Source organism: Synchiropus splendidus, chromosome 2, assembly GCF_027744825.2.
Source record: "Synchiropus splendidus isolate RoL2022-P1 chromosome 2, RoL_Sspl_1.0, whole genome shotgun sequence".
Lineage (NCBI taxonomy): Eukaryota > Metazoa > Chordata > Actinopteri > Syngnathiformes > Callionymidae > Synchiropus > Synchiropus splendidus.
In genome coordinates this window covers 32,128,686-32,143,258 of record NC_071335.1, presented here as the reverse complement: position 1 = coordinate 32,143,258, position 14,573 = coordinate 32,128,686, and the positions used below count along the sequence as shown (strand labels likewise).

Genomic DNA, 14,573 nt, shown 5'->3' with positions numbered 1-14,573 from the left:
ATGCTGAAATAATGACATGAGAAGATGTTTTATTTTCAATGTGAAAACATTTAATAAACACATATTACATCAACATGATTGGTAAAAATCACAACGACACATTTTTAATAAATTAAGTCCAAAATGCCTGACTGCATTGGAGTGAAAGTTTAAATCACAATGTCAACCTAAGGCTTGTATATTGCAGTTCATCACTGTGCTGTGTTTTTTGGTCTCTGCAGTTCAGATGACAGAAAACAGCTTCACAGAATTCATAGACTACTTTGAATAAATACTACGAAGACCTGTGCTTCTGCCGATCTCTATTTGCTCTGATGGTTGAACACCAGGCACAGATTGAATCTTTTTTTTTTTTTTTCAAGTAAAAACTACAGGACTAGTTTTAAGGCAGTGCAGTTATTGGGCTCAGGTTCAACTGATGGTGCACTGGAGACTTCAGGCAAGAGGTAGGGAAGGTGAACACAGATGGGTCAAAGTTTTTGGTGTTCAGTGTGGTGGTGGTGGCGAAGTCATTGGCAAAAAAGGAAGCAGATTCTGGGATGCAGGGAGTGACCGGTTCCGGTGTGGCTGCATGAGCTGGAGCGCTGGAGAGAACCTCTGATTCAAACTGCAGCAGTTGACCCATAAAACTAAAGTTGGGTGAGATGACGGCCCGGCGCTGCTTGATGATGTCGAAAGCTGCATCCAGCTTTATCCTCTGCGTCTTCATGATGTAGGCCATGCAGATGGTTGGGGAACGTGAGATGCCAGCCTCACAGTGGACCAGGACCTTTCCTCCTGATTGCTTGACATGATCTGGAAGAGGACAGAGCGTCGACGTCAGCCACATCTATGAGACACGCTACATTTTTGCATCCAGTGTTGCTTCTAATTCTTCCGAATGTGAGTCTTCACATTCGCACCACTGAAGTAGAGTTCTCAATGCCACACTGTAGGTGTAATATACCGATGTATGTTCTAATTAAGGAGTGCTGCACCCCCGCTCACAATCTAAAAAAGCACAGACGCCTGCACAGTGACGTGGTTCCGGTCACCAATGTAGCACCCATGACATTCATGCTCCTGAAACACGGAAACCGCAACATAAACACCCCTGCTCCCTGTATGCAGTCTCATATATGCTGCTCCTCCTACACACCAATGTTAATGGTAAATATCAAGCACGCTATTTATTGGCTTTATTTTCTTTGAAAAGAAAAAAGAAAAAAACAAGCTAAATGCATAATGTAGAGAATATGGAACACCCCTAAATAGTGACCATATGGGGTGAGTTCCGTCTTTGCCTCTGCCTCACCATTAATAGTCAACAGCTCATCTTTTGCTACACCTGCTTTAGTCTGACAATGCTCTCCCTTCCCTCGCACTCTCTGTTCCACATTCCCTGCCCTCGGGACATCATCGATTCCCACCTGCCAGCTACCAGACATTGAGCTTTTATTTTCCACTCAGCGGTCATGCGCGTATCAGTCATCCCACGTCCTCCTCCACCCGGCTATTACTAAACATAGACAGCTCACCGAGTTGTCATCCTCGATGACCACACCCGGCAGAGCAAGTTGCTGAGTATCTGCCTGCAAGGGTCTTTTCAAGTTAAGACCAGGCGATGGAAAAGGAGGAGGGAAGGGGGAGGGAGAAAATCCTGAATGGAAGCAGAATGGCCAGGATGTGAGGGGGGTTGTAGAAAGGCGATCAAGTTAAACTGATTAGACCTGAGTTTCCTAATGACTTCTACTTGGCAGGAGGTGAGAGCCAGTGATGACGGGTGCTTATTTGTAGCCGCGGTGCTAAAATACACATCTATGTATAGTTGTCTTTTTTGCCTTCGCATGCGCAAGCCTTGGTATTTTTGCAACCTTTGGTGAACTGGTATTCAAGGCCCTTTATTTCACGTCATCGCCGGTGTTAGAACGTAGATTCAAACCGATACTCACCGATAAACTCTATGGCTTCCTGAAAGTGAGAGCTAATGTCCGCCATGTGGTTGTCCTCAACTGGGATCCACTTGTAATCGAAGCCGCCTTTGGTGGGCTGCAGGTCCCTGCGAGACACGTTGAGCAAGGCTGTGATGTGAAGGTCACTGAGATAGTCTTGTCTGGAGGCATGGTAGGCACTGCCGAGGTAGAGGAAAGGCAGGATCTCCACAGGTGTACCCTGAAATTTAAGGACGATAAGAAGGTAAACAAAAACGCACAAGACATAACACATGATCAGAAGCAATGTCGCTGTCGGTTTTGGGAAGACCAAGACCGGACAGTCTTATAGGATGAGTATGAGAGAACACAACAGGAAACAATGATCCTCTGTCAGGTAAAAGTACCATGATGATCAATACACATTGTCAGTCGGGTTTGCGAGTGTCAACACAGAGGGGTGGGGGGGTTTCATACCTGATCGTAATCTGGTTTGTTGCGTGAAAGCTTCCCGTTGTGGTTGATGACTCTTCTGTCAGTTTCACTTCCACTTTGGTCGACGCTTTTCACCTCAGTGCAAAGTTCAGGGTATTGAGAGTGGAAGTTCTCATATCCACCTGAAAGAAGGAAACACGGGCTTAGAACAACTCTCTCTCCCCCCCAGCCGAGACTTGTGAAATATCCAGCGTTTATGAAACAGTTTTATCTCCGGATTATGAACCTTTAGAACCTGATTATGAGCGAGTATTTATGAACAAGGTTCCGCTGTTGACGGGCCGCTAATCCTTTAAGACAGGATGCAGAGGTGACGGACGGAAGAGTTTGACGCTTCGCCTCAACCTTTTGATGTGTATTTGGTCAGGGCAGGAGTTGTTGATTCACTCGATGAACCATCGTCCACCTTTGTCTCCCACTGACTCATTCGCTCCGTTTGACGCAGACATACATCCCCCGAAACAACACGCGTATATATATATATATATATATATATATATATATATATATATATATATATATATATATATATATATATATATATATATGATTTGAAATTGAGGACGCAGTCATCTCACCTTTCAAGAAGCAGATGTTGGTCCCGCTCCCCAGATGTGACAGGGTGTTTATAACCATTTGTGCTACACTGTCCTTCTTCAGTTTTTGCCAGTGGGACGTCCGGTCATCCAGAGCTACAACTGCCGAAATGCTGCCCTCCTTCAGTCTGAACAAGGCGTTCTCATCCGGGATGATGAACTGCAGCGGCACGGGTCCTCCCCGGGACCTCCGGACCACCACGGAGTTGAGGTTGACGTTGACAGAACCTCGGATGTTGGAGTTCGTGAATGAGAAATACGACCGGCAGTCCACAATAAGGCAGTTCCCGTACTCTTTCCTGATGATCTTCCTCAAACGGCGGGAGTCGATGCTGGACACCTTCATGTTGAGGATAGTTATTGCCTTCAAATACGAAAGAGATGGCTCCCTGAACGGAGGGAAGTGAAGCGCCCCGAGAACGTCTGAGCCTACATTTCCTTCAAGGGGAATCCTACCCAGCAGTTTTATGTGAATGGCACCTCCGGTGAGTGACGCCACGGACCATATTTGGGCATGAGAGAGGCGTGATAGCGAGACGGGAACACGCCCACAACGATGACTGTGGCGCGTGTTTCTCCGCCCCCGATCTGTGAAACACACATCATGACCGCAGTCAGAGCACATTCACAGCTTCTCATCCAAACACAGACCAGTGATTCAAGTAGATCGGTTACCTCCTTGTCAGGTTACTGTTGACTAGGAAAATGTGAGCTGTCCCTTGTGGTTCTTAGATAGATAGATAGATAGATAGATAGATAGATAGATAGATAGATAGATAGATAGATAGATAGATTGATAGATAGATAGATAGATATTACTCTGTTTTCATTTGTCACAAATTTCACCTACATGTCCACTAACAGTATTTCTATTTATGCAATGAAGGTATTCTTGATGTTGCTATTTATTTCTGCCAAGGAGGATTTTTTTGGGGCAGTGAAAGACAGAAAAATCTGCTTTTTGATTACCGACCTAAATACATCAGGTTAGCATCTTCATGGCAGACGTCAGGACCCACATAGCACCCAGTCAGAGCATAATGGAACAAGGTGTTAAAACTCAGATCTCCCTCAGACCACCTCTGTAATTTGATTGTCTTGGCTGTCAAGCAGGCGTGTTTGCTGCTGTTAGAGGTGACAGGTTTTTAAGTCTTTTATGAGTATTGATTTAACTAACCGAGTTACTAATAAAATCAGTTGTTTATTTATACATCTGTTTCATTTTGTTATGCCTTTAGGCAGCTCACAGAGCTGGCAGTTAGTGCTGCAGGCAGCACCAAGTGGGTTCCAGCTCGATGGAGTGCAGCTCTTAAGAGTCGGAGCTAACCCTGTCCACGGTACACCATCACAAACATAATCTTACTTACAGTACATTAGTAATCTGCCCTTGAAAAGTGCATAACACAGTTGCACGATGCCAGTTATCATGACTAATTGATACTATTTGCTTGAGAAATAGGATTCAACTGCGGGTGAATAACCCTGATGTTGAAATAGATAGACTCCCTCCTGGTTTGATGATTCTGGGAATCAGATGGACAGAAAAACACCAGCTAGAGGAAAAAAATAACTGACAGGGTTTATTTTGTGTTCAAGTTATGAGGGATTGTCAGACTTAAAACTGAGAGTGCCGGGTTGGAGGAAATAACCATATAAGGAAGTCAGTACGTCAAACTCCTCCTGAGCTGAAGAAAATGACAGTTGATGTTCATAACATATAAACACGACAACGAGAAGAATAAAATTAACTTTTTCTGTTGACTTCCTGGTTAATGTTTTGGATTGTGGAAAAAGGTCAAAGGTTTTTGTGTCAACTTGATTACTTTTATTACTCTGTAGTAATAAATAAATGTACTAAGTGTTTTATAGCTGGGCAGATCCCTGCATACAACAACAACAAAACAAAAAAACAGCTCCATTTTCATCAAAATTTATCCATCACACACAAACAAAACACTGATAATGTCAATATAAACATTTTTATGAAACTTGGATGGAAGGATTTAAATATGAAAAAAAGACTTCATAAATTCCCTTTTAATACTGTATTTTTCGCGGGATTTGGCAATTTACAAATTGTAATTACACTTTAAAGTGACGCAGAGATGTTGGAAACCATTCAAGTTAAATCTTAGATTGCGCCTGTCATAGCTTACACAGTAGAATGGCAAGTTTGGATGGTGCACGGAGCCAACTTATTATATAATAAATCTTGAGCCGCATGCCTGAAAACCTAGTAGTTGGATGGCTTTTGCTTGTGTCTACAAGAATGATGTATGCTGAACCATATCAGTACATATTCAAAAGTCAAATCATGTTTACATCAAATCGCTTAAATTGAATTAGAAAGAAAAAAAGAAGTCTTCACTGTCCACACTTTCCGTTAAAATGACCACCACAGAGACTGTTCAGCACCTCCATTTTAGCAAAGATGATGTGCACTGATGAAAAAAACATATTTTGCTTAAGGCCCATTTACACTGCGTCAAATCCAACTGGATCAGGCGTCGCTTCGGTGCAGATGCAGCGCCTCCTTTTCACTGCTGTCGCTGAAACCATCTGGGCACACTTGCTTATACAGGCGAAAATTTCAGAAAGTGCTGAAAAAAGACCTGTAACATTGCTCCCAGGGTTCCTAACTTAATAACAAAATTATTGAATTTGAGTTTTGTCCTCGCAGGAACATGCTAAATTACTTGTTTTGGAAATTTCCCAAATTAAATATTACCTGGAGCAACAACTGGCCCTCTGAAATAAACAAACTGCGGTGTACTCTCTTGAAAGATCACTTTTAGCTAGCGCCCCCTAAACGTAAAATAAAAGTTCTTCTTTTGAGTGATTTATTTTACATATTTGTATATAGGATGATCAATTGATCATTACCTCCAGAACTCTCATTATTGTTTCAGCTTAAAATAACTTTGAAATTATTATCTAGATTTAAAGTAACTCAAAACAAACCGGAATATGGCATTATCCATCTATTTACAGCAACAAACGCAGCAGTGTCTGTTACTAAAAAGCCTTTTCGTATTGTAGCTTGACTTAATCTGACACCTAGTACTCTGGATTGTAAGTCATTTGGTGGTAATGCTGGAGTGGACAAAGCTGCTGAGCGAAGCAGCCCTCTAACTTCCGCCTGCTCCAGTGGATGTAGCACAGTGAACCTGCTTTAGATCCTCGGGTATGTCTGTCTAATCCGCCAAATGAATTAACAGGTTTAAATGTCACCCTGCGTGCACTCACAGGACGCGCATTCAGTCCTTAGCTGAAAGGTTCTCTTGTTTTTGTGGACCATTGTGTATTAAATCACATGTGCTGAGTCAGTGTGGACACCAGGTTTGCTTCTGTTTTAACACAGTATCAACCCGCAGCTTTAACATTTGCAGTAAACATCAGCTGCTCTAGTACGTGTTGGTGATATCAGTGGTCTTATGGTTAATAAGAGAAGACCATCTATTTCCTTAGGTTAGAAACTTTGGATATCTATATTTGTCACAGCTGGTTGATCTGTGGTTCAGTGAAAACACGACTGAAAGAAACACGTTTGAGTCGCAGTAATGAATTAAAAATAAAAACATAAGACATATTTTCAAACACCATTGGACTTCCCAGCAAGCACAGTGTTCTTTTATGAATGGGATGTAAGACGATGGCAGAGAGTGGATGGGGATGAGGCTTGTCTGGGGATTAGAAGGACAGCAGGCAGTGCGTCATCTGGCCTGGTTTAATCTGGGTTTGTGACATCACGACGAGCCGGGAGGCCCACCATCCGCTCTCCAGCCCTCATTTAATTATTGGCTTTGCAAGTGCCAATTGTAAATAACAGTAGTCACAAGATGTTGTCTCATCACAAAGTCAACTCTGCATCACATCTCCTGGATGTTTGTGTCACAGACTGTCATTGACTATCAGCAGATATAAAGTCACAGGGTGACCGGCTTGACATGAACAGTTATGTGTCGCAGCACTCGCAGTCAGGCTGCAACCAAAACAGCTTATCAGTTATGAGCTCCATGGTGCTTTCTCAAGTGTGTCATCTGTTGACTGATGTCATCAGGTCAGAAGTCAGTGTCTCGCATGATTACGCTGGATTTGCCTGGTTAAATATTTGTCTCCAAAGGTGATGTTTCAGATGCAAATGGATTTGTTCTTGCAATTATTTCCCCTGCACGTTCCTTAATATTTAACCCTGGAAAGTTAATGTCAGGTGACGAGCAGCCACGTCACGGTGGTCACAGGATTTTCATTGTGTTGCTGTCACTTTTCATATGTTTTTGGGTGACTTCCTCTCTGATGTTATTGTAGTTCTCCTGCTCCCATCCTTGCATTGTACAACAGTCACATGGTCATGTGACTTCACTAGTGGTTCCATAATAAATCAGACCATCTTCCCCTGTGAGTACAACATATGTTAAGTTAAGTTAAGTATTAAACTGAGGCCATAGGATCACTCCGTAAATGGGAATGGTCCGGGCATTCCATTGATATGATACATGGCATAAAGAGAAACTCCTCAAGAGTGGTGCCGCTTCAAGACTTCAGACTGTCAACATTCTCCCTGTGAGTAATTTTACACTTTGAAAGCAGCAGTGCCAAAATGTGACAACTGTGATGAGAACTAATCGACTCTCAGGTGCTGAACAAAACTGGATTTGGGCCGGCGCTAGCCTTCGATGTTTAAGCCGACAGAAGCGACACAAAACCTCCAAAACTGCGAACACAAATTCAGCCAGTGCCACCGTGATATAAGGAAAAGAACGAAAGAAGTCAGTCAAGAACGTGGAGAATCGATTTACACTTGTGGTTTGATTTCATCTGTTCATTGTTTTGTTTTGTGTTTTGGATTCTCACTCACGGACTCTCGGCCATAATAGATCGGTATGTGCATGTGTCAAGGCGCTTCCTGCTCGGAATGTTCTTTTTTTCCTTGTTACTTATAAAAAGCACCCAAACACAATAGCTTCGTCTCTGTGGGATGTGAGCTCCTCCCACCTCCTCTTCACCCTCCTCTGCCTCGGCAGCACAGGTGCTTCCTGCTGACGGGGGCCTCGAGATGCTGATGCTGTTTCCCGATTTGGCCCAATTACTCATCTATCGCTCATCTAGCCTATACTCTTCTGTATTTCACGAGAAATAATGCCTCAAAGCCGCATCTGAAGCAGCACCTGCAAAGAAAGGAGTCACGAGCGCCCGTTATGGCACTTAAGCCCGTTGAATATTTGATTTTAAATCTCATTTTCCAACTTCTTATTTTCAAAAAAATGCTTTCTGTTTCTTCTGTAAATGAACTACGTGTACTTTCTACTTTCTCTGCCACCCTCTTTATTCAGATGAGATTCCCACAACACATCTTTAAAACATGAGGCTCTATAACTGTATTGTACAAATATAAAAAAAAACCCTTAATACAATAACAATAATATTTTTTCACTATAGTTCACTGTAGAGTGGTAGAAGAACTGGGGAACTGTGGGTAACTGTAGTTTGATATGAATAACACAGAGTCTATTTATTTGTTTGTTGTTGTCAAAATATCAACATTTTTAGTTGCTGTAGAGTGAACTAGAGTAGAAGCAGATCGGATGCGCATTATTATGTTGCTGCACACCCGCCCTTCCCTTCCATTCCTCACGTTTAGCTCCCATCAGAGACCGAGAGAATCAAAGCGCTTCATTAACGTGTGACGTATTTTCACCAGCACACCTCAGGAATGTTTGGCATTCTGAAGATCAGGTCACGATGCGACGTCACAGATGACACATGCAGAACACGTACTCGCACACACTCACACTTGAAAGGCTTGACTCACCCTTCGTTCCACCCACTGATAGCCGCCCTGACTCTTTCCAGACAGGCAAACCTGAGGGAAGGAGAATCAAAGTGACAGGGACAAAGAAGGACAAAGGACGACAAAAGGAGAGTGTGTGCCGCCTCTAATAGGACATGTTCACACGCGCTGATTTTTGGACATAAAAATAGACTATTATGCCATAGTGTGAAGCAACACATTATGTCCAGAATGGGTCACACATCAACACAGCATTTTATTTTTAGATACCTGTCTTAAAGCAAGGTGAAACTATTAACATAAAGGAAAATGGAAAAGCTAAAAAAAACCATCTTTAAAAAGTAAATTAATATTCGTTTTCAGTGGTTTAAAAACCAGAATGTTTTTATTATATTCATCAGGGAATCACATCTTCTGCCAGCCACATGACTTCTCTTTGCTTCCTCCTCTTCAGCCCAGAGATTCGTGGTCCTATTTCTCATCGTTCCCATTATATTAAGGCTATCTTGAAACCCAGGCAGATCACACAATTGCACATCATGTACCGTTGCTAAATTCAGATTTTTGGCTCATGCCAAACAAACCAGAGGTGACAGGGTTCAGCCACAGCATTGCATCATGAATTCTGAACTTACGTTTTTGTGTCGGCGCTGTATTGCATTCCAATTGCTTCCAGAGAACCACTTGAAAGCTGAACACTCTACGCCGCTTTAAGTGAGTCGCCATTAAAATGGAAGCTCAATTCAGGAACAATCACGGCTTACTCAGATTTGAGACAGAAATCTTCAAAAGCAATTAGCGGAGTGGATGAAAGGCTTGTCATCACATACCAGGAGGCTGCAGCAAAAAAGAAGGTGAAAGAAAGAATAATGATTCAGCTTCAATTACAACTCTAATTTCTGTATTTCAATGAGCAGATATCCTTCCAGCTATATATAACTCGAGAGCCTGATCATGAAAAATAACACGCCTTCTCTCTCTTAGTCTTCGTGGTAGATATTCCATTACACTGACTGGTCAGAATATTTGGAAATCTATAGATACTAAAACTGGATTGGCCTCTATAGGTCTGTTACAAAAAGGAATCGAGCACCTACTTGGGCTCAACAGGTTCCCATGTGTTTACTTGTCGCCGCCCTGTTGATGCTGTCACTCACAGCTGTCCAATGCCAGACTAATACAACGCACTACGAATGATTATTACGAAGATTCCAAAACTGACTAGAGTTGTCAAAGCTGCTGATTTGAGGATGACCATCCACATCACAGCACAGGTGGGCGATGAGTCTCCTAAAGTCGGGGTAACATTTCTTACTACGGAGAAGGCACCAGCAAACGTCACCTGTAGCTCGAATCCTGCGAGCTGTGGACAACATTGATCACAAAATCAGAACTCATTCTAAAACTTTTCCAGCTTGACTATATTTATGTATGCTGGAGAAAAGCAGGGTGACCTGTGGAGCAGCTGCTTCGGATGTTATGTCTTGGTTTAGCTAATATCTGAAGGCTGCTACACGATAATGCTGGTGTATCTGCTGGAGAGTGTGTGTGTATTTAAGCATATCTATCCCAGTGTGGTCCAATTTTAGAGAAAACAAGCCTGTGGGGACCTTTTGCAAAAGCTCCCCAAGACTTCAAAATAACGCAGTGGGTTTCAGTTTGGTTCAGAGCCTTGGTCAAGGTGAGCCATGTGTTTTGGAGGGTTAAGTATGTAGTGAGAGACTGGGGAAAGCATTATGGCAATGAGAAACCTCACGATGTCACCACAGCAATACAAACACGTGTCTGTGTGTGTTTGTATAGCTCTCTATGTGGGGACTAGTTCTTGGAAACCCACCTACTTCTGGTGAATTTTTTCATTGTGGGGACATTTTTGCTGGTCCCCACAAGTGTAAGCCACAATTTCAAGAAAACAGGGTCATGTAATTGTTGAATATAGTTCAGAGTCCTGGTTAAGGTTAGTCATTTGTTTTGGATGGTTAGGTTTAGGGAGTAAAGCACCTCTCAATGTCCCCACAAGGACAGAGCGCAGCACGACACGAGCAAAGAAGGAAGCGCTCCAGCTCAGTCAACATCTGTCCCTCGCCTTACTGTCAACATTTCTTGAAAATTTCACTGAAACACATTTTCTTTCTTTCAATATTTGAGTTATTTTGCCGAGTTAGATGAACACGAATGATAACTTCACTTCCACGGAAGCATTTATTTGAGAACAATGTGCATTTAATGCCAACATAAAGAGAATGATGTGTTTACTGTTCAAGCATTATCCATCCATTCATTTTCGCTTTCTAGTGTTGTAGTCTACACACTCGGGTAAACAGGGCATCTCAGACTTTCCTGCCCTTCCTCAGTTATCTGACACACATTCTGTTTGCATGCACACACACACACACACATGCATCACACTCTCCCACTCAGGCGGGCGGAAACTCATGCAGAGGCTGCAATGGAAAGATGAAATAGATTGCAGCAAAGGATGGCGACAAGGTGGCTACCCATGTCAGAGGAAGCAGGTACAGCTGCCGCACAATCACGATGACACACGCCACACGCGCACACTATCTCACGATCGACTCATTGATATACAAGTCACCTTTGCACCACATTTATTGAGTCGGCATGTGTTATACTTGTCACTTCTGGCGCCCATCCCATCTTACAGCTTGTACATTCTTGTCCGATTTACTGTGAACGGGGAAAAACATATATTGACCTTTATGGAGTTCTTGTCCCTAAGTATTGCTTCGCAAACCGTAATGGAGTCCGGTATTTCGTCGTGCTTGGATACCAGCGGTCTGACAGGTTTTGACATCCTCCCTCTAAATGCTTCATTAAGAGTTTCTCAGAGGAGTTGAGGAAGGGGACCGGCTGGTGACTCATACCCTCCATCCTACCTCCCTCAATTTAGAAAGACAGGAGGGAACAATGTGGGAGGTTTTGCTCTCAATTTCTTGTCTAATTTCTTTTGCTCTTCACAGCCTCAACTCTCCAGGCTGCCAAGATAATAAAGTGGCTCGGCTTGGAAGATCAGCCGGATTGATTGAATGGAAGGACGAACGTCGTAGGTTGTAGAAGACTTCACTGTTCTTCAATCCATTCCCTCAGAGAATGTGCATCTGGATGTGGAGGGAGCAATTTCTTTTATCTGAATTGCTAACCGAGTTTAATACAAGCACAATGGAGGTGCCAATAAAAGAGGTTATTCAATTATAGAAATGGTATAAAGAAGAGTGTGAGGGAGGTGAAGGATACTGTTGTAGTTCAAGGTCAGAGTCGGGTTAAATCATGGGTCAGCTGTCCTTCTTTATCATAGTGATGTAAAGGTGATTCATAGCGACAGAAAATTTGAGCTGGAAGTACAAGCTGGAAGACAAGATGCAACGAGAAGCTGGTGGAAGAGTATAGATGAGTGAGCAGAGGAAGTGAAAACAGATGAGTTCTGTATTTGGGATCAGTCATCCTGACTAATTCTGCCATTCAGAGAAGTGAGGACGAGGCACGGTGGGATGTATGGTGAAGACTGGAAGGGAGGTCTACGACTGAAGAGCACATTGAAACATGAGATGGTTGGTACACATGGGGAGGAGGGACGGGGGACATGTCGGTTCATGGATGTGGCAATGGAGGACATGAAGAAGATAGGTGTGACCTATCTTCACACCCTTGGAGAAGGGTCAATGAAGGGTCTCCGTCGACCCTTCTCCAAAAGGTCGATGGAGAAGGGTTCGGATGGTGGAGGTTGAATTGATGAAATGATGAAAGGACCCTGCGGACATTCACCCTCATTATTGCCCTGGATCTGGTTCTCCCTGCGGCGCAGGGTCATGTGCCCATGAGAGAGCACGTTTGGTTGTGCATCCTCATCGAGGTTTCAGCTTGTCTTCACTTGCTCTTTTATGTACTGAGTGAAAAAATGCTCTGTAATTAAATATCCATTTGAGTCACTTTTTTTTTAGCAATAACTCACAAGTGACAGCGCAGGGTCAAATATAACTGTTCTCAGTATTGTAAAACGGGTCGCAATTTTTTTGATGGCTTCATGTGTGCCACTCCATAAACAGAAATCCTTGAAGTGTATCGATGGTCCATCTGACATGTCACGCTGCCCAGCGTCCACATTGACGGGACAAGTCAAGGACCGATCAATCCTTCCCTGCCTGCGCCCCTCCTCAAGGTGCCAATCCTGATGGTCCGACAGCATTGATGTTCCAGTTCATCAGTCAGACACTATCAATCTTATTTCAACCAGTTATCTCCGTCTGTTGCTGGTGCGGGGCCTCGCTCTGAATAGCAGAGAAGGGGTTTTTCAAAGATCTGGCTTTGGATCTCAGATGATTCACTCACACAATAAACAAGAAGATTATTCTGCTGGTGAAGCCACTGCACGTTGAGGACTGTGAACGGTGCTGCGATGACTCACCAGGGTGAAAAATGAAGCACAGTTTTAGTGGGAAAAAATGATGAACGCTAAATCTGTGAAAGAAGCCCACACACACACAAACACACTCAGAGATATATTCAGACAGATGAGATAATCACACGGGAATATAAACGCAGAATATTTTCTACCACCAACAGCAGTTGAATAGAAAGTCGGGGAAGCCTAACCATCAACCTATTGTGATCCACAACCGGGAGTTCCCTTTCTCATAAACAGGAACCATTAAACCAAATTTCAATCGCTCACGTTATGACACACATTTCTTAGAATAGAAACCTTTTCACAGCAAACAGTTTGGAAACCCCTGGCCAGTGTTGCAGTTCACTCAGAGAAAACTACAGAATGTTTTGACTGTGACTTCAATAATGGCAGTTAACTCCATTCAGGTTTAAGACACACAAACTCAGACCCTTCAAATGACAAGATGGTTGATGAGTCATTGCAGTCCCTGCTGACTAGACTTCCCCCAACATCATACGTTGGGACGTCCGGATGTTGCATTGGCGCAGTGTATTGCATAAACGGATATATCTCAAGAACACTTTGAAGACTTCTTAGTCATTGCGTTCTGCAAGGCATTTTACACCTAGTAAATACGCCCTTTGTCTTGGAAAGTCACTTTTTCTCATTCTTTCTCCATGCTGACATGACATGAATGGACTCAACGACCGCCTTTTGTTACCCTTTTGGTGTCATTCTGTTCCGGTCAGTCCATGAAATTGTGAACGATGCATGGACTATAATGTTACTGCATGGGCTTCAAGTAAATTCTTGCTCACTGTAATCCATTGACTGGACCCTGCATACCGTGACATCATCACAGTGGATATGAATGTTTCATGTGTAGTAAAATTGCTTTTGAATTTTTAATTTGATGTGTCATTTTCTGATGAATACATTCAACAAAAATGTGCATAACAGAGTAACATCATCAGAACATGGCAACCTGGATACATACTGTCATTGTGTATCGTATCGTAATTGAAAAGCGATAAGAAGTAGTTGCAGAGAAAATATGAGTGTGAGTCTCATAGTTGCATGATGATTCCCACTTCGTGTTTGTTATAATGTTTTATTATGCGATGACACTGTTTTGACCCACAGACTCGCATATCGTTTCAGCGACAGTGGGCAATGTAAACTTTCGGAGTGGCCTTGACGGTCTTGAGAAGACGCGAGACAACTCACTCCCCATGCGTCTGAATAGCTGTGACTCAAGTCACAAGACAGGAAGCTGGTGAGACATGTGGAGCGACCACATGTGCGTGGGTCAGTGAAACTAGAGTGTCGAACAATCCTTCCCACGACTCGGGGCCACTTACACACTAAAGCAGAGT

General features: G+C 43.1%; 1 protein-coding gene across 1 annotated transcript; it reads right to left on the bottom strand.

Annotated features, from left to right (window-relative positions):
• Positions 1-341: 341 nt before the first annotated feature.
• Positions 342-3,460, bottom strand: LOC128753935 (dual specificity protein phosphatase 5-like). Its single transcript, XM_053856171.1, has 4 exons — positions 2,984-3,460; positions 2,388-2,527; positions 1,932-2,151; positions 342-795 (listed from the first exon to the last, which is right to left on the bottom strand). Exons 1-4 carry the CDS (start codon positions 3,345-3,347, stop codon positions 383-385), a joined length of 1,137 nt encoding a protein of 378 aa, XP_053712146.1. The 5' UTR covers positions 3,348-3,460; the 3' UTR covers positions 342-382.
• Positions 3,461-14,573: the final 11,113 nt, after the last annotated feature.

Bases quoted from the DNA above. Each gene is read 5' to 3' on its own strand.
- LOC128753935 (XM_053856171.1), bottom strand. From the start codon at position 3,347: ATGAAGGTGTCCAGCATCGACTCCCGCCGTTTGAGGAAGATCATCAGG. The intron at 2,528-2,983 runs GTGAGATGACTG...TCCTTCTTTCAG, and splicing joins CAACATCTGCTTCTTGAAAG to GTGGATATGAGAACTTCCAC. The intron at 2,152-2,387 runs GTATGAAACCCC...CTTAAATTTCAG, and splicing joins ACAAACCAGATTACGATCAG to GGTACACCTGTGGAGATCCT.